At 38.0% G+C, this 27,484-nt stretch overlaps 1 protein-coding gene across 5 annotated transcripts in view; it reads right to left on the reverse strand.

Moving 5' to 3' along the window:
- Positions 1-366: 366 nt before the first annotated feature.
- The window catches only part of RALGAPA1 (Ral GTPase activating protein catalytic subunit alpha 1), a 265,890-nt gene continuing 238,772 nt past the window's right edge, over positions 367-27,484 (reverse strand). For 3 of the 5 annotated variants that reach the window (XM_075065523.1, XM_075065522.1, XM_075065521.1), the window contains 2 exons: positions 13,342-13,466; positions 1,480-1,709 (listed from right to left, as the gene is read on the reverse strand). In XM_075065523.1, the coding sequence (XP_074921624.1) occupies positions 1,561-1,709; positions 13,342-13,466 (274 nt within the window). In that variant the 3' untranslated portion in view covers positions 1,480-1,560. Of the gene's footprint in view, positions 1,710-5,487; positions 5,553-8,861; positions 8,865-12,618; positions 12,650-13,341; positions 13,467-27,484 lie in introns of all 5 variants that reach the window. The other 2 variants (XM_075065525.1, XM_075065524.1) reach the window with 2 other exon arrangements.

Here is a 27,484-nt window from a genome sequence, read left to right on the forward strand (position 1 = left end):
GAACTAAGAACAGACTAAAACCATACAATGACCACCAAATGCTGTTCCTGAAATTAGCTAAGAGCGCACAGCTCACACAGAAAGATGTTCTCATAGGTGCTTTGTATTATTTGACCTGCTTTAAGTACTGCATATTAGTCTAGTGGCTCTGGGGCAGAGTTTTCAGAGGATCTGTATTAGAAGCACTACAAGGGGCTAAGGCTAGAGATCTAAGAATTTACACCAAATTTAGTAAGGATGAAAACAAAAATCACACATCACACCAACCCTTCCCAAACCCTCTAATTTATCTGATAACAGACTAAGCCACTCTCATTGATTTGAATAACAAGAGTCCAATCTCTGCAGCGGAATGAATAATATAAAGAAGGTGGTAAGAATAATTTTATTGTATTATTAAATAGCATGTCTTCTCTTTAACCATTACAAATTTGTAGATACTACATGAATGACAATACATAATTTATATTTCTATTGTTGCCTTATGATATATTTACACATGCAGTTAGTACCAATGCCATGCTACATTTCATAATAACAGAATATGCCCAACTCAAAACAAATGTGAGCATTTCATTGCCTGTAGGAAAATATCTCTGGGTGGGTGGAATGTGTACTAATCTATACCTATATGGTTAGAAAAAAAGCCACCATTTCAGGTCAGACTCCTGGAGCATGTTCCCTTTTCTTCAAAAGCACACATCACTGTAGCAATGAATTTACATCAGAAAAGTGCTTTTATGTAAGAAAGAGTAATATAGATCTAGATCCAGCAGCCTGATGATAAAGGCCACAGCTTCAGAACAGACTAGAGTTTACTACTGATACCACTTAGAAAGCAAACATTATAAAAATATTTGGAAGCCAAGCATAAATAGAACTACAGCACAGTGATTTTTTTCTGGTATTTGGGCATAGGTTATGGCATCGCCTGCACAGTTATGAAATGATACATTATATAGTGAAGGAGTTGGTGCTGCTAGCAAATTCTCTTATTTGAACTCTGAAATGCTAAAAGACCATTTAGTTTAAGTATCTTATTCTTATAACAAATAATCTGTACATATCCTGTGCATTAACAGTATCTGACGTTTGAGGAGGATGTTACAAATGCATTTTCAATTTAAAATTGTACATTCATTTCAAATTGTACATATTTACTTCTTTCTGTTACAAAGAAAATTGCAATGGGGGCACAATAAATAAAATGTAATAAGACTGCAGTCTCCAATTCCGTGTGTGGCTTGAGGTTAACAACAGGGTTAAAAGTGGCTACTTTAGACATCATCATCCTGGAAGGTAAAAAGTGCAGAGAAGAAACTACACTGAAAATAATATGGCAGCCTGGAGTTTTATTTAAAAAAAAACACAACAAAAGCTAAAATATTAAATTACAAATAAAATTCCAGTGTCGCTGTCTAAAATAAATGTACAGGAAAAGGCTGTGCTGGCTATGGGAGACACATATCAAGGACATTTTCCTTTAACTTAAAGCAGAGAGTCAGTGCACTAGGGGGTTGCTGATCACTGTTTATTAGGAAGCTGCAGGTTTCTCAATGTTCAGGACTTGTTAGCTGAGCCAGAGGAGCGGCGAAGTTTCATGGACATTCGGCTCTTGCTAGTCCGAGGAGACATTGGAGAGGCTAAATCGGTCCCATCCACCTGCATTGCTGCTGGAGTTTCGCCTGGCTGGGTCTCTGGACAAAAGCCTGCAGAGGACACCAAGCTTGTTAGTACAGTCTTCCTCACTCACAGCAAGGAAATCTACAGACAGGGAACAGATGGGAACTGGAGCTACGCCATCAGTGCGCAGCATATACTAACCCTTTACCAACTGTGGGAGACTTCACTGAACATGAAAGTAGCAACAGAACAAATTAACCCCTAGAGAAAAAACTATGCCAAAAACTCTCCCTAGGCTACAAGGTTCTGTTAACCTCAGTCTCTGCAATGAGACAGGACTGAAATGGGCAACACCATTCCCCTTGTCAGGAGGGCAAACAGGACAGCTTTCTTCAAGGATGGAGAGTTATTATTTACACAATAACCAGAGAGAAAGCAAATTCACTTGGCAGTCAGAATGTGAAGGATTAACAGCTTGGTGAGTATGCAGTGAATTCTAGGAAAGCAACTGACAAGGCAGAACTGGGAGAATGGGATCACTGAGGGGCCCCCATTGGTAGGGCCTAATCTTTAGTAAAAAGCACCAGAAGACAAATTCCTCCAGACGCACAAGGCAGAAGCTTGAACAGATCTTACTAATTGGATGTGCTACATGTTTTATTTTCTTTGTAAAAGGAACAAGATGAATTTCAGATTACAAAAGGCAACTCATTACCTGAGCACTCTCAGTGGGCTCAGAGACTTTTTTCGAAAGCACATTATGAAAACCACACCACCCAACTCTTCTGTCCTCAACATCCTTTCCCACAAAAAGGTGCCAAAGAAAAAGTAACAAATGCGAGATCAAAGTTGTGTTCTCTCTGATTATTTCTGTGTGCAGAGATTTATAACTGTGTTCATCAGTCCCTCTTAAGCATCTACAATGAACAGAGTTGAGTGAATTTTCTTCCTTGAATAGTTTATAAGCCAAAAAAATGCAGTTTCAGGTCAGCTGAAGCTATCAATGATGTGTTGAATTTGCCAAATAGTTTTGACCAAACTGAAGAACTCGAAATGTCAAAACCTGAAATATTTTGTTTTGATTTAAGGAGTTTTCATGTAAACAAAGTAACAGATTAACAAAACACGTGGAGGAATGGGGAAGAGGATGTCCCTTATAACATTTAGCCCAGTGGTTCTCAACCTGTTTATATTGTGGGACGTTACGTGGGCCATAGGTTGAGAGCCACAGCACGCCCCTCCCAACACCTCCGCCCCCACAGTCCCTGTGCCCAGCGCCCCCATGTCCAGAGACTCCTCCAGAGAGCGGGGCCAGAAGCCGAGCGCTGGGCGTGGGAGTGGACAGCTGGGACCCAGACCCGCTGCACGGGGCCGGGCAGCTAGATCGGAGACCCTACTGTGTGGGAGTGCACAGCCAGACCCAGACCCTGCCATGGGGGGCCAGGCAGCTGGGACCTGAGTTCCACCGTGTCTGGAAGCTATGACTGCCCGCACCAGACCAGGAGCGGAGTGCCGAGCATGGACTGGCAGCCAGAACCTCAGGCACCGGCCCGGAGCAGAGCTCCACCTAAAACCTGGGGGTGCTGCAGCACCCCTGCAAACCCCTAGTTCCAGCACCCAACCCCCTCACTGCCAGGAGCCTCCCCAACCCACCCAAAGACCCACTCTCCCCTCACCCCCCAGCAGCACTCACCAGCCTCCTGCTGGTAGGAATGCTCCTGCAGGCTGCATTATGCTCTCTCCCCCTCAGCCAGCCCCACCCCCTGCCAGACCAGAGCAGCACATTTTCAATTTTTTTTTTTTTTTAAGTAAACAGCCGAACCATAGCTGTGTGCTAATTGGGCTGTATGCATCCTGTAGGTTGAGAACCGCTGCTTTAGCCAGTGCTTAGAATACTTTCCTGACAAACCCAGGTTCAAATCCCTTCACTTCATCAGTGGAATTGAACTTTGCAGGTGATTGTCCTAGCCACTGGGCTACAGGATATTCTGGTGTGGGGCTCTCTCAATCTGTCCTGTTAAAGCTGTTCTACTTTTTTTTTAAAAATAAATATTTAAGTAGTATTTGCAGCAGGAACTTGAACTGGCGTCTCCTATATTCTAGGTTTAACCAACAAACTGGCTTATTAAGTCACTCTCACTCTCTTTCCCTGGCCAAATGACTATGGATTGCTCCTATGAATGACAACCAACAGGCCAGCAGACTCTATAGCAGAGATCCCCAAACATTTTACCTTGTGCCTCCCCTTACTATTGTCCGTGTCCGCTCCCTTCCCAAGCTGGGGCCAGGAGCAAGGCTGCGACTCCACGAGGGGAGGGGGGGGATGTGGATAGAGATAAAGGGGCTGACACTGGGGGCAGGGGTGGGAGCAGAGCCTTGGCTCGAGCTGTGGTGGGGTGGCCCTCCCTTCTTGTCCCCCGTGGAGCCTGGCCTGGGCCCTAGCCATGCCCCCAAACATTCCTCCCTGCCCCCAAGGGACATGCCCTAAAGTTTGGGGACCTCTGCTTGATAGCTTGGTAGTTAGGGGACTCGCCTAGGATGTGGGAGATGACTGAAGTGTAAGTCCCCGGTCCAGTGACTATTTATAATAAATGGAACAACTCCAACAGAACAGATTGAGAAAGATCCACAGCACAATATCTCATAGCCCAGAGATTAGGATACTCTCCTGCACTGTGGAGATGCTGAAGTTCAAATGCCTTTTCTACACCAGGCAGAGGAGAGAATTGAACCTGGGTCTCTCACATCCCATGTGCGTACCCTAACCACTGAACTAGAGTTATAAAAGAGGTCTTTCCTTCCCCCTACTCATCCCCTGAATTTTGTGAATCTATGCCTTTGCTTCTGCGAAAACGTCTGAAATCAAAAAAATTGGGGTTGAAATTAAACATTTAGTTTTTGATACAATTCATTTTCCCCCAATTTTTCTGATTACAAAACAAAAAAACAAAACAATGCCTCCCAACAACCCAAGGAATTCTATTTTCACTTCGCCTCAAAACAATTTTTTCCTGAATTTTTAAAATTGCCAGCAAATCACAAACTCCATTATTCACCCAACTCTGACAGACAGACTTAACTAATTACACTGAACTTGTAGCACAGCCTGGCAGATTGATTTAGCTCATTACCAGAATCCTTACTGATAATTCTGGCCTGTAGAAATTCTGGGTGAAATCCTGATCCCACTCAAATCAAACGTAGAACTTGAATAGGCTTCGATGGGACTAGAATTTCAACCTGTATTTTTCCCGTTCCCTGGCCTCTTCTCTACAATATAGATGTAACAATCAAAACTGAGGCTACCACTCCTCAACGTAAGCTCAATGCATAGAAGGGATCACTTTATTCCACACATAAATCTCCGAATATAATTTATTTTGATGATGCCCTAAAGTGGTCAGTGAAATCACATACTCAGGTCAGAAGTATGTACCTAAAACATATTGCCATAAACCAACTGATTAATAACTCAGATGTTTTACTTGTCTGATCCATCATCTGCCTACTCCAGAGAAACCAGAGTACTTCCCATGTTGTTCAAACTGACATGACCCACCCAAGTGAGGGGGAGGAAAAGGCACTGTGTTATTTGTTCCCCAGCTGGTGACAGTAATTCTGTTCATGAACTAGGTACTGCAGTGCCAAACAATCTGGAGTGGTATGATAGTGCCTAACTCACTATGCCTTATAAAAAATGCAAGTGGGGAAACACACACCCACTTCGTTTTTTGAAATTCTATCTTCCTCTTATTTTATAATGAATTTAAGCCTTTCAAATCATGAGAATTAGAGAATAGAAAACCATGGATGTCATTCACAGCTAGCATGAAAGACCTTCCGTTTCAAGCCTTTGCCCTTTACCTTGAGGTGGCCAGTGCTTTCTAGTGGAGGTTTTAGAAGAAGAAGAAATATCACAGCATTTCTTTCTTTGTTGAGAATGAAGAAGTGATGAAGGAAGGGTGGGAGGGGGAAGAAAAGATAAAAGTAACAGGTGTGAGACACTAGACGTGAACTGTAAAGGTTGAAGGGCATTAACGATGAGCACAGATGATAGAATAGATAGAATTTCATTATGTAACTGCTGTTCATGCTACAGGTTAAAGAGAATGACAGGTTAGTATGCATAATGAAGCAATCGCTCTGAAATCAGGAGTTATACTTACCGACTAAGAGTTATAAGGAAAAAGAAAGAAAAAGAGAAAAAAAGAGTTCTATAAAATCACCTAGATCCAGCAGTCTTATTTAGTACAAATGCAATACATGCCAATCACTCTATCTTAAGCTCTTTTAAAAAGTTTGTGAAAACAGTTCAATACTGCCTTAAAAAAACCTAAAAGGAAAAATAAAAACAAAAGTCTGATACTTGGCTTCTGTTCACCATCACTGTCTCACATTTAATATGCTCAGAATTACACCTAGCATAAAAAAGGAATCAGCTGAAAAGATGAAATAGGGAAAAATATCAGTGTAACATTTGAGCTATATTGTGTAAGTCAAAGGATAAATCAGAACATGGTGTTTTATCTATAGTGTCAAGAGAATTCTAACATTCACCAACTTTCAAAAGAAAAAACTACCAATTACACTAGATAAAGAAATATTTCAAAAATAATGTACAATTTTGATTGAAGTATTACTCCAGTGTTGCATAATATTTTGTTTACAATTACTGAAGACAGACATTAGAAAATGTAAGTTTATGTATAATCTAAAAACTTTAAAATGTGAGTAACAGACTTGGGTTTACTGAAGAAGAGATGTTATATAAGGTGTGTTCTACATCTGAACATATAAAACTAGAAGAGTGAAGAATAATGGCAGTTTATGAGATTTAATTCTGATAACAATGGATGGATTAAAATAACAAATTTACTGGCAATGTGTTCCAGATGTCACAGCTATCAATTTGCAAGCTTAAATTCCCCTTCAGAGTTTTAAATTTTTCATGTAAATATTATTTTGGCCATCTTTATATATTTATTCAAATTATAGCAAGTCTAAACAAAAATAAAGAACCTAGTTGACAGATGAAATAGAAGCAGAAAATGCTATTAGAAAGAGATGATTTAGTAACAATTATGTCAAATAATTTGAAAGAATTACCAAAGGGTCATCCCCATTTTTTTAGAGGAATGATGCTTGACCATGTTAGACTAAAGTAGTATGATGGGCTAGGTGGTTAGGATATTCAGTGATCATAATAAAGCTTTAAAATCCACTCACAGCCAATTGTGCTTATTTTAGTGGTGAAGAGAATGGGAAAGTTGGAAAACAAAATTTTCATTGTTATATTTTCATTTTTTTAAAGACAAATTTAAAAGCTATTTTGGTTAATTAGTTAAGAAAAGAAGCTTATTTTTACAACTGCTAAATATATTTAGATGTAAGAAATGGGGCAATATAGTTATACTTTCACCTTTGTATGAACTGAAAATGATTGAAGTGGTGTACCCAAGAGCTATTGATCTACAATATTTGACCTCATGAATTCCTATGGAATCCAGGTACATATAACTCATTCCACTGGTCAATTCTGACTCTCCAAAATTTTAGAACATTAAAAATAACCACTATTTTAAAATTCTGTTTTCCCAAGAAACTATAGGCAAGCATGTTGCACCACCTGTTATCCAAACCTTCCCATGATAAGAACCTGTGTTTAGTTCTTTATCACTTGAAAATCATTTGGCCTGTAATTTTTCCATGCTGGGGGTCTGCCTTTGACTGAATTTTTCCTCAGAGTTTAAGCCAAAACAGTCCAGTCATTTCTGAGATGATGGCTAGGAAAAATATATTTTGCCCATGTTAAACTCCAGTGATCTTTTGAGAAATTCTAGTACTCCTATGCTTTGGATCAGCACTTGAAATTTAGTAGGGTGGTGGTGGTGGGGAGTCATTGTTGCAGGGATGTACTTTTTGCTCCCCATGAAAATCTGCCCAAGTTTTAAGTCTTTGAAAAATCAGTTTGCATATACTCAGTAGAGACTTCCTAGAGCTTTGGAGCTAAATTCCCTGAAAATTTTATCTGCGTTGAACATGTTTTAGACTCAGGCTGAAAGGGTGAAGCTGGATTTTCCCTACAGTTGCAGTTCTGGGATGTTGTGGGCTGGGCTGAGGACAAGCAGTGGAACTGACAACAGGGAGCCTGCATCTCCTGTGCTATCAATGCCTCCCCTGCTGGACCCACCCACATAGAGGATGACAACCTGCTACTGCTATCAATTACTCCATTAGCTCAAGTGGCAGAGGTCTGTATGGTGGATCTAAAGGTTCCAGTACTGCTGATGAACTAGATAGGTATCCATATGACGCCACATGAGGAAGTTTTTGTTTTTTCAGTTTGCTTTTTTAAAAACCTAGGAAATTACATACACAAAAACTATGTTAAAAGAACACTATTAAAGTTGCAAAGCACTCAAAAGTTAGGAAATGCTAAGGATGCCCATGCAACCGTAATTCTGCTCTCTTGTGCATATGTATTAAGACATAGTCTTGAATTACATGATCACAAACTATTTTTTCCACTGGATTTCTGTCTCATTCAGTACACAGGATGAGCCTACCAGGTTGCCAGGATCCCTTGCAGCCCACCTAGCGGGTTATGCAACTTCCAAGGGGGCCAGTTACTTTGGTTAGTTGGTCCCAGAGTGCCTGACTGAGCAGCTGGCCTGGAATTTTTTTGAAAATTCTGTTTCAGTTCTTAAACAAATTTTTTCCTCCAAAATTCTCTTTTCTGGGGAAGATTTTGCATTTCCGGTCTTTTGCTCAGATTTGGAATGAAAAAGATCAAAGATTAAAATTTTTCTGAGGATGGAAACTCCAGTCACACACAGCTGTAATTATGATCCTTGCAAGTACCTTGACCTAAAGCAGGGATAGGCAGGGGAATTCCTGAGTTCTCTCCCCAGCCTTAATAATGAACCTTTGCAGTTCTACTATACCTTTGCTCCTGAATTTCAAACATCACGATCCGTTGTAATTTACAATCCCCTCCCACAGAGAGGTGAGCATCTTTATTACCATTTATAAGTGGAAAATAGAAGGGGGGGGGGGAGAGAGAGAGAGAGATTAAGTTACATTGACTTAATGGAAGAACTGAGATTAAAACTCAGTCCCTCCATCCTAATCCTTGGTTCCATAAATAAAATACTAAATCTCATGGCCTTCTGTCTAAGGTGGACAAGTCACAACCTTGATATTCACCAGTTCCCTTACACGTAAATTGGGATTCATACCTACTGCACAGAGGGCTGGAAGAACGTGAACAATGTTTTGAAACATTCAGTCACTAAACTATTCTCTATGGGATCAAAAGGCTCCTGCCTGTTCAAGGATGGGCGAAATGGTCATAGGATCCAGACTGATCTCATGACACAATACTGTAACCAAATGAATTGTGCTAGAGGAACCCTTTGTTTATAGGAATCAGCATAATTATCTACTATGGTCCATGGCATTGGACTGAAAACAGGAAAAAGGAAAAAAACTCTTCAGCAACAATCTAAAGATCTGAGCCTCACATTGTCTATAAGCCCTTCCACATCCATGATTTTAACATTGACAAGTATCCTGGCTTGCTCTGCATCAGAGAAACCTGTCTTACTCTAGCGATCAATATTAGCTCACCTAAGGTTATTGTTACTACCTCCCAGGTTATTGTATTCAAAGTCTCAGATACAGGCAGGACAAATATGAAGGCAAAATAGCCATTCTATTCTGTTTGTGTCAAACACAGGAAAAGATCACTTAAAACAAAATCATTTTAGTGTATCCACCTATTCTGCAAGTTCAGCACCTATAAGCTAAACAAGCTATTTCTTCCATAGGCTGAGAGAGAGAGATTACTTCAATTTTTAAATACTTGGGAAGTGCTGAGATACTATGGTGATGGAGACCATAGCATCAGCCACAGCCATCACCTTCTAAGAAACAACTGACCATAATGAAAGTAACAGTTCTTTCTAAGGTTTGCATCTTCAGTAAGGTTACAGTGTGTTGAAGCACAATTTTATCATTCAACAGAGCTCAATTTGCCCTGTTTTTCAAATATGGTCAAAACTTCAGCACATCAAAACTGACCAACAGGATGTCAGGGACAAATTTATTTACAGCAGTTGGTGATTTTTTCTTAGCTTCACGCTTTCTATAAGTTTAATCTTCTTTCCCCTAAAAGGTGAAATTGTATGCACTGCCTCCTTATAAAGTCTATCTTCATCAGTTGTACTAACATATGACTGGTCTTGCGGATCTTGGTTAGATTTAAAAAGACATTTGCCATAAGATTATTAAAATAATGGAATTGGGGGCCTAGAACACTGAAAACCTAAACATATTTTGCACCCCTCTTCATCCTACTTCTAGTCAAGAATGGTCATAAACTGTGGAATTAGTGAGCATTTTAAAAAATTGGATATTCTGATTATATATCCTGAGTTATCAAGCATTCAAATTTAACAAATATCCCACATGGTTAAGTAGAATTAAGATATGTCAATATATTTTAAAATGAATATAAAAACTCTAAGAGAAAACTAATACAATAATATTTTAACCCAATTTCTAAAAAGACAACAGTTAGTGAGATAGGATGCATCCTGAAGGTTGTTGAGAAATTATATGTAAAAACGGTTCAACCTATGGGACCAATTCTCCACTCCGTTATTATGGTTTTAACCCTAATATATCTCCACTGGCTTTAATGATGTGTAAATGGCATAACAATAGTGTAGGCCTTATATTTGTATCAGTGCTTTTTACAGAATCCTTTTGGGAAAGCATTTTGAAATCCAAGTTTGGGATTTCAATTTTTACCTGGAACAGTGAGATTTACTTCTGTCAGACAAGAAGAGGGTTCAGTAAATTCGTTAATTTATTTGGAATAAAGAGGAGAAAATCTGAATTTAGTTTTAACCATCTGCCCTCAAATTGGTACCTGGTTATTTTCTAGATTTCAAAACCAATTGATTTTAAAAAGTGATTTCTTCATTGTTTCTCTTATAATGTACAGATTACTTGGCACATGTGAAGCTAGCAGAAATAAGTAACTGCTGTGTAGGATGCACTCATTTTCATTCAATGATCACTATTATTTAGACAATGATTGCATAATCTATTCAATTTTTTAATACAAGAACCAAGTATTCAGGGCTCTTTGATCACAGATGGCAATAGTGCTTTATCATATTTGTATTAACATTGTTTTTATCAATTTAAATATGTAATATTTATAAAAAAGACACTTAATACAAGTTATTTGCAGAAATAAAACTAACTTTTTTTAAAAAATGAAGTCTACAATAGATACAGTACACACATGGCTTATACACTCATATGCAAAAATAATTATAATATTCCTGTTGAGATTGCCATGGAAAAATAGTTCATTTGGTAGAAATGGTTAACCTAAAATAAAGTTTTAAAAGTATTTGTTCAAACTGAAGTTAGAGAAAATCAAGTAAGATTATTTTAAAAGGAACACAGGAATTGCCATTCCAAAAGAGACTACTGGTCTAACTAAGTGTTTGATAAATCGATGCTTTAGAGGAAGGTGGTTATGCTCCACTTCCCCCTAAAAATGCACCAGACTAATTATGCATACTATACTCGCTAGTGCAGGGGGATACCTGAAAGTGAATAGATAAAATTAAAGCAAATGCTTGAGTAAGTACTGAGAGAGAGAAGGCAACTCTAACTATGTCCTGGTCTACACTAGCGGGCGGAGTCGATGTAAGATACGCAACTTCAGCTACGTGAATAGCGTAGCTGAAGTCAAAGTATCTTATTTCGACTTACCTCCCGTCCTCACGGCGCGGGATCGATGGCCGCAGCTCCCCCTGTCGACTCTGCTACCGCTGCTCGCACTGGCGGAGTTCCGGAGTCGACAGGAGCACGTTTGGGGATCGAAATATCGTGTCTAGATGAGACACAATATATCGATCCCTGATAAACTGATCACTACCCACCGATCCGGCAGGTAGTGTAGACATACCCTATGTGGAAAAACTACTGAATACCATTAGGGAACAGGCAGCACAGGGTACTCTTCTTGAAGCAAACACTAGTAATGTAAATATAAATATTATTTCTAAATTTCTTACAAACCCTGTTTTGAATCTCAAATAGGTCACTAACCTGTAGCAATCAAGTCTGCTGGTTGATTAAGAGATGTGTAAAAAACATGTCACTTTAACATATTTCTTGTATTTAGCTTATTTGTTCAGTTTAACATTTATTGTCTTTAAATTTAGCTTCCCCTACTTATTGTTATCTTTTCAAACATTGTAATTTCAGTGTTTTTAAGCTTTTCCAGTATTTTTAAGATGTCCTTAAACTTTTCTGGACCAACGTAGCATGTGCTTTAGAATTTATTTCTGTAGATCTTAGACATTTTTGCAATCAGCAAACGACATATAAAGAAGTACCGATTTACCAATTCTAATCTCATTTGATTTCTATCTATTGTTTTAAGTAGAAAACTGAACTGATTTTACTTGACTGCAAATGTGTGAATCATGGCTTTTCAAATGGTGGCATTTTGATTTACTTTGCATTAAAATTACCCAAATTTTTCAACAACAAAATTTCAAGTGTTATGAATTCTTCGTCTTCTCCTCTCCTACAGCACCATTATGGATTATCTACCAACATCAATTCAAGACAGTACAGGGTACAACACACACCACTGCCATCCAGTACTACTTGTTCATGCTGAGAAACAAAAGGTCAACACAATAAAGTGTTACTAGTTCAACAACTGTGTCTACAATTAGTTATTCTAATCCCATAACCACTGTTAGTGTTTCATGCAGACCTGGGATTAGTAAAAGACAAAAACTTGAAGAAAAGGTAGTGGAAATTTCTCAATCAACGTGAAATTCTTTTTAGAGAGTGAACAAAGGTAACAAGGAAAGTTTGCATACAACTTGGTTAAAAGCTTAGTGCCTTAGTAAAAGTAATAAAAACAAAGGGTTTTTTTTGGACATTTTGTCTTACCTTCAGATAAACAGAACTGATATTTAATGATCTAAAAAGAGGGGAAATAAAATAAATGAAATAATCATAAGGAGTCACGAAATCATCATCAGAACAGGAAGGCCTTGAGTTACTTATTTTCTTACTGATTATTATTTTTATTAGTAACTGAAAATGCAGTACCTTCTTATAAAACAGACTTCTAAAGATAAAGTTGCTGTGAAGAAAAAAACGGATCTGAAACAATTTTGTTGCTTCTTAATATTTTGAAAATATAAAGTTGGTGAATACAAAATTTTCTTGGCATTTTAATTTGACCTTTCACATTACAGCAAGATAGCACCCTAAAGCTGTCTTAGAGAAGGTCTAGGAACAACATTTAAGGATTCATCAGCCCGCAGCCTAGATTAAATGTCACATGTACCTAGATTTTTATAAGATTTAGTATGAGCATGTGATAAACATTCATTGTAAAACTACAGAACTTGATTGCTCTACTAAAATATTTTGCCAAATCATAGTGTCAGGCAACAAACTAAGGAATTAAAGGCAACTCTCCTGTGGTTATAAACTACACAGTTGCTCAAATATGAAAACATAAAATCACTTTGTACATTTTCAGATTAATGATCAGTCTTCATAATACATAAAAGTTTGGCATTTACAGATTTTATAAGTAAGGATACTGCATTTTAAGTGTCATTAAACACTATGGAAAGACAATTTCTTTATTGCATTTCTTACCTGAATCAGAGGGCAAATGGTGATAGGGTGCTGGACAGAAAACCTGAGCAGCAAAGTCCTCAAAAGTTGTGGGCTCTAGATGGTGTTGAACAATTGTTTGCAGATATCGAGCTCTCTCTTCATAGCTGGTTTACCCAAGAGTTAAGGATCAACTTAAAGTCACATCACACATTTGCTAAACACTAAAGCCTACTCAGTAATTCAGCTATGTTATTCCCTTTAGCAAATTTATTCATGTATGTGCATATTATAAATTTCAATGACCATTTGCAGTTTACTAACACTGAAAGTATGGCATTTTTGGATTAATTTAAATTATTCTCAAATCTTTACATAACATTATTTTAGTTAGCCAATAAAATGATAGTTTAATAGTGCGGCATACAGTACAAAAATTTTTAATTAGAGATGGGTCTGCACCTAAACTCTGGATCTGGACTCCTTAACATTGGGATAGGTTATATTCTGATGCGTACCTCATGGCTCAGGCTATTTCGATTATAATATTGTTCGATAACTGAATGAAGCTAAAGCAAAATATCTTTGAATAAGATTACATGCTGCCTTCGGGTCAATTTTACTTTCTTTTCTTACGCTCCTCAAAATTGTTTCAATCAACCTAAGATTACATATTATTTTCTAAAGCAGCAAACTGACTTGGTTATAAAACTGTTTAAAATTAGGTTTTAAAAAATGCTGCAGTTGTAATTTGTAGGGGCATATTGTGAAAAATAACTATCATTAACAAACAACAAACTAGATTCCACCTCTCAAAAAAAATTCTATATATTTTCAGTGAAAAATAACTGTTTCCATAATCCCTAAACAAATTCATGCAGTTAAGACAAATACATAGCTTAAAACGTGTATCAGAAAAAAATACCCAATCAATTATGCCATTAAAAAAAGCAGACATATTTGTAAAGAATCTGCAGGACCCATAAATACTGGCTAACAGAGTGTCAGAGGGCACTGACAGCAAAATACCATACTTCCTTTTCACCACATTCTCCCTTTCTGATATTATTGACTGGAGACCAGCATCTTGAAGTGTTGTTGCTTTTGAAGAACCCTCTCCAGGCTTCTTGTTCCAGCAGGCCTGATTGTGCTGTTAGCACAGAGAGAGCGAGAAAAAAAAAGAATATTTCTGCTGTTCATGAAAGCAACTATGGAAATGGCTGTCAAAATGTAGAGCAGCAGGCAGCAACATACAATTATCAAGAAAAACTACCATGCTGACTTCATGTCGTATAGTTCCTGAACTGAGAAATCAGTTAACCTTTTCTTCCACAACTTTAAAGTTGTCCAGCTGGACTCAGTGTGTTGAGTTAGGCAGGCCATATTTAAATATCTTATATAAACATAAAAGAAAAAAAAATACTCCTACAGTATCTCCCCTTAACATGTGCATTTTTAACAAATGATTTACTCTTTGCAAGTATTAACATTTCCATTAACATATTTTGTTTGCATATTTTAGTAAGAGGCAGCACAGAGTGGAGGAATAAATTGAGGGTTGGCAGTTTGGAAGTCCTGAGTTCTAAGCCTGGTTCTGCTGGTGACTTGCCATGTATATTTAGGGAAGTTATTTTACTTTTTTTGTTCTCAGTTTTCCTTTCTGTAAAATGGGGATAATAGCTACCTATCTTTCTCATTGGTGTGTTGCGAGAACTAGGCAGAACATGTAAAATGCTATATATAAACACAAAATACTATTAAACAGATGAGCCTGCCATTTTCAATTACGATGAGCAATAAAATTTCAGCCGTGAATTAAGACTGAAGATAAAACATTTTAGGTATTCTTCTGGCTTTCACGATTATATTTCAGCAACTAAAAGGGTTATGTAGTGATAATCCTTATATGTAAATATCACACAGGAAGCAATTACAACAAAGTATATTTGAGTAAATTACTCTAAGAAAAAATGTGGCCAAAATCAATAAATACATATTGTCTAAAATAGTTTTCCATCAAATAAAATTGGCTCCACAGTATTCTTTGCTTACACCACAACTTGAGTACATATAAATATTGAAATCAACTGTCTCTTTGGAATTTTTGAAATTCTTTCTGAATACTGAGATAGTTGAACCTCAGAAGATTTCTACCCCGAAAACATTATAATGGAAACAGTAGGACAAGAAGAAATAAAAAACCCTCCATTATAAAGTTCTTAGGTTGGGGGATATACACAGTATTGAGCCTTAACCAGGAGACTAATATAGCACAGTTTTTAAGAGGCTGTATATAAGTGGTAGAGGATGAAACTGATGGTTGAAGTCTAAATAATACTACATATCTCACAACTTGTTGAAAAGCACTTTTTTTCATTGGGGGAGATTCACAGCTGCTGAATTTTCTGCAGTTAATAGAGTCCTTTGATTCACAGCAGTGCCCCTTGCACAAAAAATACTGGCCTTTGTGTATTACCAGAAGCTAATTTTCTATTTGGCTGAAAAGAGAAAAATGGGGTTATTGCTTCTCCCTCCTACAGAGCTTTTCATTATGCCTGATGCACTCAACTTCTAAGCTCTTCTGAGAAAAAAAAATAACTGAAGAGGCAAGAGGTAGAAAAATGAGCTTGTTAGCACATTAGAAGTGAAGTATCTTGGTGGGCCCTAGAAATTCCCAGTGGTGTGTTAACTTATCACTCTATGCATGCTGGCACTGATAGTCTCCCAATTGATCACTCTCTTTTCGCACCAAAGGTGCTGCCAGGAAGCAAAGGCTGAAGGCCCACAGGAGAACAGGCTGCTATCAAAACAAGCTGTTTTTAAAAGTCTGCTTGAATGGATAAAATGTTTCATGGAAAACTAGGGTAGAGACACCTACCTGCTTTAAAAATGCTCTACTTTTAAAAAGGTCTCTAAATGAAACCTTTTAGTTTATCTTGCTACATCTCAAGCTTATACATAAATAAGACAGAAATGAGACAAAATTAGTATTTTGAAAGTGACCAGGAAATTCCCAATCTGGATGCATACCTCCAAGTCTAAGGGGGCGGGGGAGGGGGAACAGTCCTGGTACAGTTGCTGATTTAGTAGGGCAGTACTTGTCTTTATTATATTATCTCAATGATGCAAGACTAAGATAAACTTCACTTAGCATACCCAGCAAAATCATCCGCTTAGCAAAGTTGTTCATTTTATCAACATTTAATAGAATTTCTAATAACTGGCTGAAAACAGCATCCTGTGTCAAGCTTTTTTTAAAACATGAAACCCAAGACCAGATAAATATACTATTCCATATTGTATGGAGACAATGCTCAATTCTTTAAAACAAACAGCTTTCATATATTAAGAATCTAATAACTTTGAGTGTTTGGGTTTTATATACACTAATATACTTGGCAGTATTTGGAAATTTATTAATTCACAACCCAAGAGTAATTTTATTTTTTAAACCTACAAACAAGTTGATTGTCATGGTTGAAATGATCTAATCATAAATTGTGTATGGATGTGAATATCTGCAATAGCAGCTATAAGATACAGTAGTTAAATTTCTACAACTATTCATAATAGGCTAGATATTTATCCTTTAAAAGGCTGCTCTCCAGGGAAGAGTTATTAGCACCTATAAATTGAGTGGCACATATAACCTCAATGGCTAAAAATAATAGGCCAACTCAAGCTGAACTCTCATTGTGAATGAATGTTGCCACTAGCATTGGCAGCACAGATAGAATGGGAGGATGCAAGGATGGACCAAAAAAGAGGAAGAATCTGGGAGAAGCAGCATCTACATACACAAGCAGACAAATTTAAATCTGGAACTACCGGTAACTAATTTTACTAGGAACAACATGCTAAATGGAATGAAAGACAATGGATAAAAAGGGAAGATTACTTATCAGACAGGCACTCTTTCAAGTGAAGATTCACAGGTCTAAAGCAAAATCTACAGATTTTGCAGAAACTACTAAGCTGTATTTATTGCAGAAGTTATTCTTCAAAATTTTATCAATACAAGGAAGAAAACAGTAGCAGTACCCTTACATATTTTAAATGCCACCCACCCTTAAATCATTGCAATTGTTAACACTGGTATTCATTAACTAAATCATTTTACATATGTATTCATTACCTTTCAATTACATCTATTAATACTGTAAATATGTAAGCAGTTTTAGGACTACTGATTTGCACAGGGGAACTACCACTGAACTCTTGGTTGTCACATTAAATATGAGTAGGCAATATGTCAGAAAAGCAACTTCTCATGTTTCCTCCTCCTAATCACTCTCCCTCCTCTATCACTGTTGACAATCTTAGTATCTTTATCTTCAACTTGGACTACTTATTAAGTCCTCACAACCAGGCTGCATTTAAATCTCGCAGATTCTTTCTGCATCACATCTCTAAGATACAGCCTTTCATATTCATCCACACAGCTAAAACTCTCATCACATTGTATATTGATTACTGCCTTTTCTCTGGCTTTGACAAATGCAATCTTACCCCATTCACATCCATTCAGAATGCCGCTGCAAGATCATTCTAGCCTGTTGCTTTCAATCATGTCACCACTCTCTTTGCATCCCTCCACTGGCTCCCCATTTTCTATTGCATAATACATAAGCTGCTTGTCTTCATTTTTCTGGTCTTTCAAGGCCTACCATCACCCTTTCTATAATCTCTTTTTCACTATCAAAATGTTGGGTCCCATCTCTGATTGCCCAACAATGTCAGACTCCATCAGCCACCTGTCAAATTTTCCAGCAAGTACTTTTGTGCTTTTTCCCATACTGCTCCTCATGAGTGCGAGAAGCTCCCCGTAAACATGTGTAAAATTACTTAATTATTTTCCTTTAAATCTCTTTAAAACTTTTGCTGTGATGACTATAAAAATACTGATCACAGTTAGCCACTTGTGCACTAACACTACTGCCTATCATGCTGACCAATATTGCCTCAATGTTTCCTCATACTAACCTGTGTCTGTCTCCACGTGTTGTCTCGCCTTATACTTCGATCGTAAGCTCTTGAGGCAAGGGCTGTCTTTTTGTTCTATGTTTGTATGGCACCTAGCACAATGGTGTCCTGGTCCATGACTGGGTTCCTAGGTGCTATGGTAATATAAATAAATTGTATCCTAGCAGTTTTGTGAATTTTGTTTTCTTCCTTTGTATTGTAACTAATTCCTCTACATCACCACCAAAATTCATCCTTTCTATCTTCTCTTTACTACTACTTAAACTTCTAACCATGGTGTTGTCATCTTTCAACTTGAGTAGTACAATCTATCCTCTCTGGCCTCCCCATTTCTCACCTCTTTGCCTTTCACATTAACAAAGCTGCTGCTAAAAACCTCATCTCCTGAACTTTTGATCATGAACTCCTCTTCCATAAACATCTTCGTTGACTTCTTCCCCACTCCCCACTACATTAAACTCAACTCTTCAAATTCACTTTCATTTATTTAAATAACCTGAGCTCTGCCTATACCTTTTCTCAGTAACAGCTTCCCAAAGACTTCTAGAAACAGGCCAGACCGCATTGCTGTAGCATATGAAGACAATTCACTATTTTTCTATACAGCCTTATTTTACAGATAAGAGAGTACTTGGATTTTATATCCCCACAATAAGCTGGGAAGACCTATGGTAAGTACTAGTTTGACTGAGGTAATAATATGCATCCTATTTTGTAGGTCAAATAAATATTAATTGCAAATGGAGAAAAAAGAAAAAACAACATCTAGCTCTGCATATTAACATTATATCTAACAATATTTCATTTGACAGCTCTAAAATCTATTACATCGTTACCATAGTCTCAAAGTACTTGTAAGATATTGGAAGAAACAAAGAAAGAGCATAGTTTGATTGAGATGGTATTCCTAAATAACCTATGTTATGGAGAACCAATTCCCATTTATGAAAGTTCATACTGAGGGAGGCAGCTGAGAGACATGTTGTCCACTAATTCAAATTGAAATGCTAACTCAAATAGTTGAAATTTATGAAGACATCTCCTTAAAGAGAGAATGTGAAACTACATTAATATAAGGGTTCAAGAGAACTTACAGTGAACAAATTTAAATGGTACATTTTAATCACAAATGATAGTTAATCTATAGTATTTTTCTAAGGAACAAAAAAAGTGACCCATCATTTCAGAAACTTGAATCAATAAGATGTTTATGCTTAAGCCTATGCATTATCAGATGATTTTCTAGTCTTAGAAGTATTTTCAAATGTTCTCAAAGACCAATTTGAACTCCTGAAATATCCTAGGCTCACACAAAGGTTCCAAGATTTTGGCTCAACAGTGTTATATGATATTGGAGGAGCAAAATATGCCCACAAGAGAGAAGATCCATGCTGACAGAAAAGTATCTTTGGGAAGACACCAAAAAGACGATCAGGTCTGAGAAACTGGCAGCAAAACTTTTTACACACCTTTCATAACATTCAACAGTTTCATAACAGCATGAGGAAGGAGGGGTGGCATTCTCTGAAGATTCCCAAATGGAGAAAAAGAGATAATAGGTTCTCCACCCACAGTTTTTCCATCACTGAGATGATCTCCAGATAGGAAGAAAGGCACTTGCAATGTAACACTGCTTTGTATAGTTCTCTGAACTGATTTACAATCCTTTGTCATATGGAGTGGGAGCTCCAATCTGTACTGATTTTTAAGTCACGCCAATGGTTTAAACTGGGGTTTCTCAACCTATGGGTTGAGAGAGAAAATTTGGGTCACTAGAATGTTTCAAAGGGTCACGTGGCAGCTCCTGTCCCATGGAGCTGGCTGGGCTTGCCTCCCTGCTTCAGGCACTGCAACCTCTCAGGACCCAGCGCTACTCTGGTTTAGTCCAGCCACCATGACGATGAGTCAGGGTAGGCCAAATCTGAAAGAGTGGCAAATCCCTTGAGCCAGGTCACAACTCCACTTACACAAATGAGAGTCCGGGGGCAGGGCCAAACTTGAGCAGCGCTGCAATCCCAGAGGTTGCAACACTTGGAGTGGACAGCAAAGCTCAGCCAGTCCCATAGCACAGGAGCTGCAGGAGCCACCACTGTGGGGTGAGTGCCGAGCAGAACCCAACCCCAACACAGGGGGCAGGATCTGACAGATACCACCCCAGGGCCTCCATCCCCAGATTATTTGCTGGGTTGCGACAGGCCATAAATATTCACAAATGAGTCTTGCACCCAAAAGGGTGAGAACCACTGGTTTAGACCATATATGTACACAAAATCATGAGCCTAACAAAGACAAAGGGGAAGTTTTACTGGCCTGGAAGATGAGTTGCTAAATGGAAGCATCTCTGTATAACTATCAATTTATCTAGACATTTATACTGCAACATCACCGTATTGCATGAAAGTAGAACCTTTGAATGCATATGAGCATATTGGCTGAGGCGAAAGAGACTCTTAAGAGTAGCCTAAAATTACTCTCTGTGACCAAAATATAGCTAAGAGGGCATTTTTAAGTAGCAAGAGAAACTCAAAATGTGGGCATTATGAATGATTATCAGAAATACAGGTACTACTGCCTCTCTGGATACTGTGATTTGATTATAGACGGCATGGCTATGACTGAGACACATTTGCAGACTACTTTAGGGGCAAAGGAACAAAGTTGCATTTCACCACTAACTGGAAAATGGGAATCCTCAACTTGCAAATACTTGCAGATAGAACGAATGGGCTATGATACTAGTAGGCCAAATGTCAGCTCACAGACTCATAGACTTTAAGGTCAGAAGGGACCAACTGACAACCTGATAGCTGGAGACCAGAGGGGGTCACCCGTATAATAGTTTTGCTCAAAACTGGTATTTCTATTAAAAAAACATATTTAGTGTTTAGACTATGAAATGCTTGTATGGTGCTGCATGCATTAATATGACTTATAATATCTATATCCCATGTTATAAATATGTTTACTCTTTAACTGTAAAAGTGTTTGCTCTGAAACTATAAACTCCCATAGGACAGAAATATTACCAAGTGCGAAATGCTGGTTTGCCACAGGAGGTGTCTCCTGCCAAAGAAAAGAAGGTCCATAGATACCAGACAAACCACTGTGGAACATTAGAGGACAAAATACTTTGTTGATAACTTCTCCCCTACACACCCAGGAAGAGGAGACATTCAGGTGAACTCATCCCATCATCTTGAACTCTTGGGGAGGGGAAGGGAAGGGAATAAAAATCCCTGGTAAGCAGAAACTGAATCTTATGGCTGTCTGAACTCTGAAGGGCCAGAAACTCTAAACCAGTGATTCTCAACTTGCCGCCCAATCAGCACACAGCTGCAGCCCATGTGACAACCTCAGGGCCATATAGTAGTGTGTGTATATATATATCATGTGGATTTGGCCCATATAACACAGATTGCTGCACATATGGTTCACAATGGTAAGTACGTTGAGAACCACTGCTTTAAACTCCTCATCCTCCTAGGTCTGCCCCAAAAGACATTTTGAATAGACAGATCATTACAACTCTTAGGATTTAGATGGTAACTCATTTTTGTGTTTATATTTGCTTGCTTTAACTTGTAAGTAACTCTCATTCCTTTTTCCTAGTTAATAAACTTTTAGACAGTCAATTACAGGATTGGCTATAGGTGTGGTCTTTGGTATAGGATCTAGAGTATCAGCTGATCTGGGGTAAATGACAGGTCTCTTGGTACTGGAAACAATATGGATGTGGTATGATTTTTGTGTAACTGATCATTTATCACTAAGTCCAGTTTGTCTGGGTGAGTGTCATAAACAGATGGTTAAGGGTTAATGTCTCTTTTACCTGTAAAGGGTTAAGAAGTTCAGTGAACCTGGCTGACACCTGATCAGAGGACCAATAGGGGGACAAGATACTTTCAAATCTTGGTGGAGGGAAGTCTTTGATTGTGCTTTTTGTTTTTGTTCGCTCTTGGGGCTAAGAGGGACCAGACGTACACCCAGGCTTTCCCAATCTTTCTGAATCTGTCTTTCATGTTTCAAAACTGTAAGTAATAGCCAGGCAAGGCGGATTAGTCTTATGTTTGTTTTCTTAACTTGTAAATGTGTCTTTTTGCTGGAAGGATTTTTTACCTATGTTTGCTGTAACTTTGAATCTAAGGCTGGGAGGAGGGGGGTTCCTCTAGTCTATCTGAATCTGAGTCCACCCGTAAAAGCAGTTCCCATCCTGATTTTTACAGAGATAACTTTTACTTTTTTTTTTTCTTTCTTTAAATAAAAGCTTTCTTTTAAGAACCTGATTGATTTTTCCTTGTTTTAAAATCCAAGGGATGAGTCTGAACTCATTAGGATTGGTGGGGGAAAGAGGGGAGATGGTTAATTCCTCCTTTAAGGATCCAAGGAGTTTGGATAGGTGTGAAGCCTCTCCAGGCAACCCAAGGAGGGGAATTCTGGGGGAAAAAAGAGGGGATGGTTAATTTCTCCTTGTTTATGACCCAAGGGTTTGGGTCTGGGTTCCCAAGGGAAGGTTTTGGGGAACAAAAGTGTGCCAGACACTAAATTCTGGCTGGTGGCAGCGTACCAGATTTAAGCTAGTAATTAAGCTTAAAAGTGTTCATGCAGGTCCCCACTTTTTGTACCCTAAAGTTCAAAGTGGGGGAAAAAACCTTGACACTGAGAATCTAAGGGGTCAATCTGTGACTCCATGATAAGACTGTTAAAGTAATCTAGGAATTCACGTGCCTTACTGGCTTGGTGAAATCTAATCACAGAACACACTACTAGTTTGGAGTGTCTGCCCTGTTTTTGACAGTTTGCCCTGAGGTAGTAAGCCACTCCAGACAGTGTGACCCAGAAATTTATAATTTCTTTTAACCGCATAAAGTCAATTTCTATAAAGCATGGGTTACAGTCAGAAGAGCAACTGTGCAAAATGGCACCTTCTTCATCAACATATTTGCTCCTTATGAGTCTAGGCAGTCATATTTGCCTATTTTACTTGTAGAAACAAGTTTACAGTATTGACAGGGTACAGTGAATATAATTAAACAACCTGATAAAGCTGTTATTTGTCATCAAAGGTCAAAGCAAAGAAAAAGATCACCTTGTTGGTTTATCGGCAGCATGTGTCGGGGATCAGAGTTTTGGCTTTTTGCTCCTTGGCCTCACAGATGCGGCAAGCACAGAGGCAGTTATTAAACAGAAGATATACTACAATTTGGGGCCCGTGAGAATGAGGTTGGTGACTGATATTTTTGGATCGATTCCTCCAAGTAAGTTGTGATTTTTTTAAGGTCAAGGGGATTAAAGTTGAGTCCATATGGAAACAGGACAAGACTTCTGTAGTAGGTAAAGATTCCTATAGATGATGGTAGAAAAACATTGCCATAATAGAATTTGGCTCTTGAAGGAAGCCAAGACAAAATATTTGATAACAGATTTTTTCTGGAAATGAGAAATCTATTTCTGAAAGAGATGATTGGCCAGTGGCTATCAAAACAGCTGAAGTCACACTGAGTCATTGGAATTTGTGCTCTTTATTGGCTCTGAGAATTAAAGATGTAGGATGGACAGCTACTGATCCAGTGTTGGAAGCTCTACAACTAACACCATTTCATCTGTGGGTGGCTGACCAGTACCAACCAAACATACTGAGATGTGTAGGTAAAGGCCTTCTCTATTCTGAAAAGTGATTCTGTTGAAGAGGCATTATGGCATTCCCTATTTGTTTTGCAAGGATTTCCAGTTCTAATTTGTACAGTTTATAAATAAAGAAGTATTTTTCCCCTAACTGCCACTCATGCTAACTCAAATCAATCTGGCATCTGAAAGTCATGCTACGTTCTTTTCTGCTTATCTTTACCAGTAATGAAAATGTGTATGCCAAATTCTGCACTATGTATCTGTGTTTTCTGTGGGGCTGCACAGATGTACTGTAACTGAGTGGAGAATCTGTATCTGCAACTGGAAGTTATTAACAACTCTGCTGATGCATAAAATAGAATCCAATTCATTCTCCCATTGCTGTGTGCCAGCTCTGAAATGCTAACAGAAGTAAAAAGGTAATTTTGTCATTAAAGCAAGCACATAAGAAGTCAATCTATGGGGTAAGACCATCCTATTTTCAAATGGATCAATTATCAGAGTAGAAACTTACTTTCAAACAAGAAATCTTGTCTTGACCACACTGGACAGCGATGGTCAAAGGCTTAATCATTTTATAACTTTCTAGTGCTATGTTTCTTCCACGTGAACTGAGCTTTCAGTATTAGGGACAATAGCTTTGCCATAACATGCAATAATTTCTTTCTGTAAGTCATGTAACTCAGCCAGAGGTTAGGGTCTATTACAGGAGGTGGTAGGTGAGGTCCTATGGCCTGCAATATGCAAGAAGTCAGACTAGATGATCAGATGGTCCCTTCTAGCCTTAAAGTCTATGAGAGCTGAGCAAAAAAACACAGAGGATTTAATGTTGGCTGATTGTCAATGTCTCTTATCCATATTTTATTTAAAATGCTACAAAATACGTTATCAAAAAATTTTTTTTTAAAAAAGAAATTCTCATATTATATAAGCATCTGTATTCATTAATCTAATTATCTCATGGTTTAATAAAACAACATTCACATGTAAAACAAAATTACCCAAGAATAAAAACTCTATAAAACAACTGAATATTAAACAGTATCACATTTTATCAGTAGTGAGCCTACCTGATACTAACAAATTAGCTTTGGCATAAATCTTCTATTAATAAAAGGCTACCAGAATCAAGAGATGCTCTCTGATGTAATCTCCAGGAAAATGTAAGTATGCTTCCTTGAGGATAAAGTAATATATGATAGCTCTCACATATGTGGTTAAATATCAGTTCCAATATTACAAATTTTTTATGTTGGTTCACTGATTTTTTTTTTCAGTAAAACATTTATGTTAATTATACCTTAGGAAAATGAAAAAGGAGAAAGCATCTGGGCCAGAGGAAGTAACAATGGATGCACTAAAGTCATTGGAAAGGCATCAAGTATTTTACAAGTTTGTTCAATAATATTCTTAAGAAAAAAAAATGTTGGCCAAATGGCTTTGGAGTGGCCATTTTTTTAACAAAGGAAATATTACACTGTGCTAATTATTACCCAAGTAAGCTGATATCACATGCTATGAAAACATGGGAGACGATTACTGAAAAGTGTCTGTGTAGTGTAATTGAAATTTGGATGGGTCAACATGGATTTATGGTGAGAAGGAGAATAGCTGATGCCACATTTGTACTTAAATCCTTATGAAGAGATTCAAAGGAAAGAGAAAGCAACTTGACATGGTCTTTGTGGATATGGAGAAGGTATGTGATCACGTAGAATTAGTTTGGTGAAGTTTGTCTTATTCAGGATGTTACGATGGAGTGGCTACTGTAGTCAAAACTAACTGGAACTACAGTAGAGAATTTCCAGTAAACACTGGCCTACATTAAGGGTAAGAGTTGAACCCCTTTTTGTTTGCAATTGTTATGGATGTAAATAAATGAGAATATATGAAGGGAGCTACCTGGAAACATGCTGTTTGCTAATGTTTTAGTGATAGGTGCAGAAGATTGAGACCTTGCCAGTCAATGCTGAATAATGGCAACATAATTTTGAGCAGACTGGACAGAGTGAATGTTGGTATGACCAAGGCTATGATAACTGGGGGAAGTGCAGGGGGAGGATTCATCATAAAGGACATCACAGGCAGATGGTGTAGAAGAGCAAAAGGACTTAAATACCTAGATCAGTGGTGCCCTCCTAAATGATGCCTGGCATCATACTAAAGCTGCTTGATAGAAACAGCAGGAGCTGACCCCAGTTCTTCGTGATAAATGATGACAAACAGTTAAAAGATAGAATGTTTAAAACTGTAATTTAACCATTCTAATGTATGGAACAAAGACTTGGCCAGCCACTAGAGAAGAAACCAGTACACATACTACCACAGAAATGAAGATGTTGAGATGGTCAAATGGTTGGACAGTATGTGAGAGGAAATGAAATGAGGCTGTAAAGGGTTTAATGAAGATTGCTCCATTGAAGACAAGCTGAGGGAGGCTAGGCTATGTTGGTATGGGCATATTTAGTGGAGACCTGAGAGCTATATTGATAGGCTGGCTTTTGCAATAATCATGGATGGAAGATGACCAAGGGGGAGACCAAAGTCTCGGTACATGGACAGGACATCACCAGACCTCATAGCGATCAATCTGCATTACAGCCTGGCATATGAGCATGAATTTTGGAAGAAGGCTATGAAAACTCACCACTCCAAAATAGGAAATTGTCAAGAAAGAAGAGGACACCTAATTGTTACTTTTTGTTCCAAAAAAGGAGTTCAATTTCTTTTCAATTACTTTAAAAAGTCTTTAAGGAGACCTATAATATCACAAATGCACATTTGCCACTGGCGGGGTGAGGGGTACTTATTTCCTTTAGCTATAGGAGGCTATGAGGTCACTACAGGGATAGTAAGCTAACAGTGTAAAAGGCTGAAAATACTGCAAAACAAGCACAGTGTAAACAAAGTTATATACATTGGGCTTTTCCAAGGAAATATTACAACTTACCTAATTTATTGACAAATATATTGATAGACATTTTCTTAACATTCATTTTATATGAACTTAGGCTAAATAGGGGGAGTGTTCACTTATACAAAGTAAGCAGATGCCACAAGTGCTATATTTTTGTCAGAAACTGTGAATGGAGCAAGTATCAGCAGCAGCACAGTATATTTACCATACTGTTGTACAATCCTTCTAGAAAAACTCTAGATATATTATAGGTTGGGGCACAGTGTTTATTTTTTATGTTGTGCCATCAGATCTTATCACTAAATTCTTCAGTGGTTTATGGTATCTTCCATGAAGGAAAAGCAGCGATTCGTCAGAGCAGACAAAGCTGAGCTTTAATCCATCCCTATAACCATATTGCCAAGTCTATATTGTTTACAATGCGTCTCAATTAAGAGACAGGCAGAACACCTGGTACTTCTTTATCTAAGTCTCACGGGCTGCCAGATGACTCAAAATCCATAACAGGTGCTAAGGCAGTGTGAGTGTAGGCACATTAATACAAGCTGGGTAGGATAAAATTTGGACCATACTTAACCACTTACACCACTCAATTACTAAACGAAAAATGTCAGAAAAACTGCAGCAAGCTACAACTCCATCTCTTCTCAAGTTCATATG

The sequence above is a fragment of the Chelonoidis abingdonii genome, chromosome 4 (genome assembly GCF_003597395.2).
Source record: "Chelonoidis abingdonii isolate Lonesome George chromosome 4, CheloAbing_2.0, whole genome shotgun sequence".
Lineage (NCBI taxonomy): Eukaryota > Metazoa > Chordata > Testudines > Testudinidae > Chelonoidis > Chelonoidis abingdonii.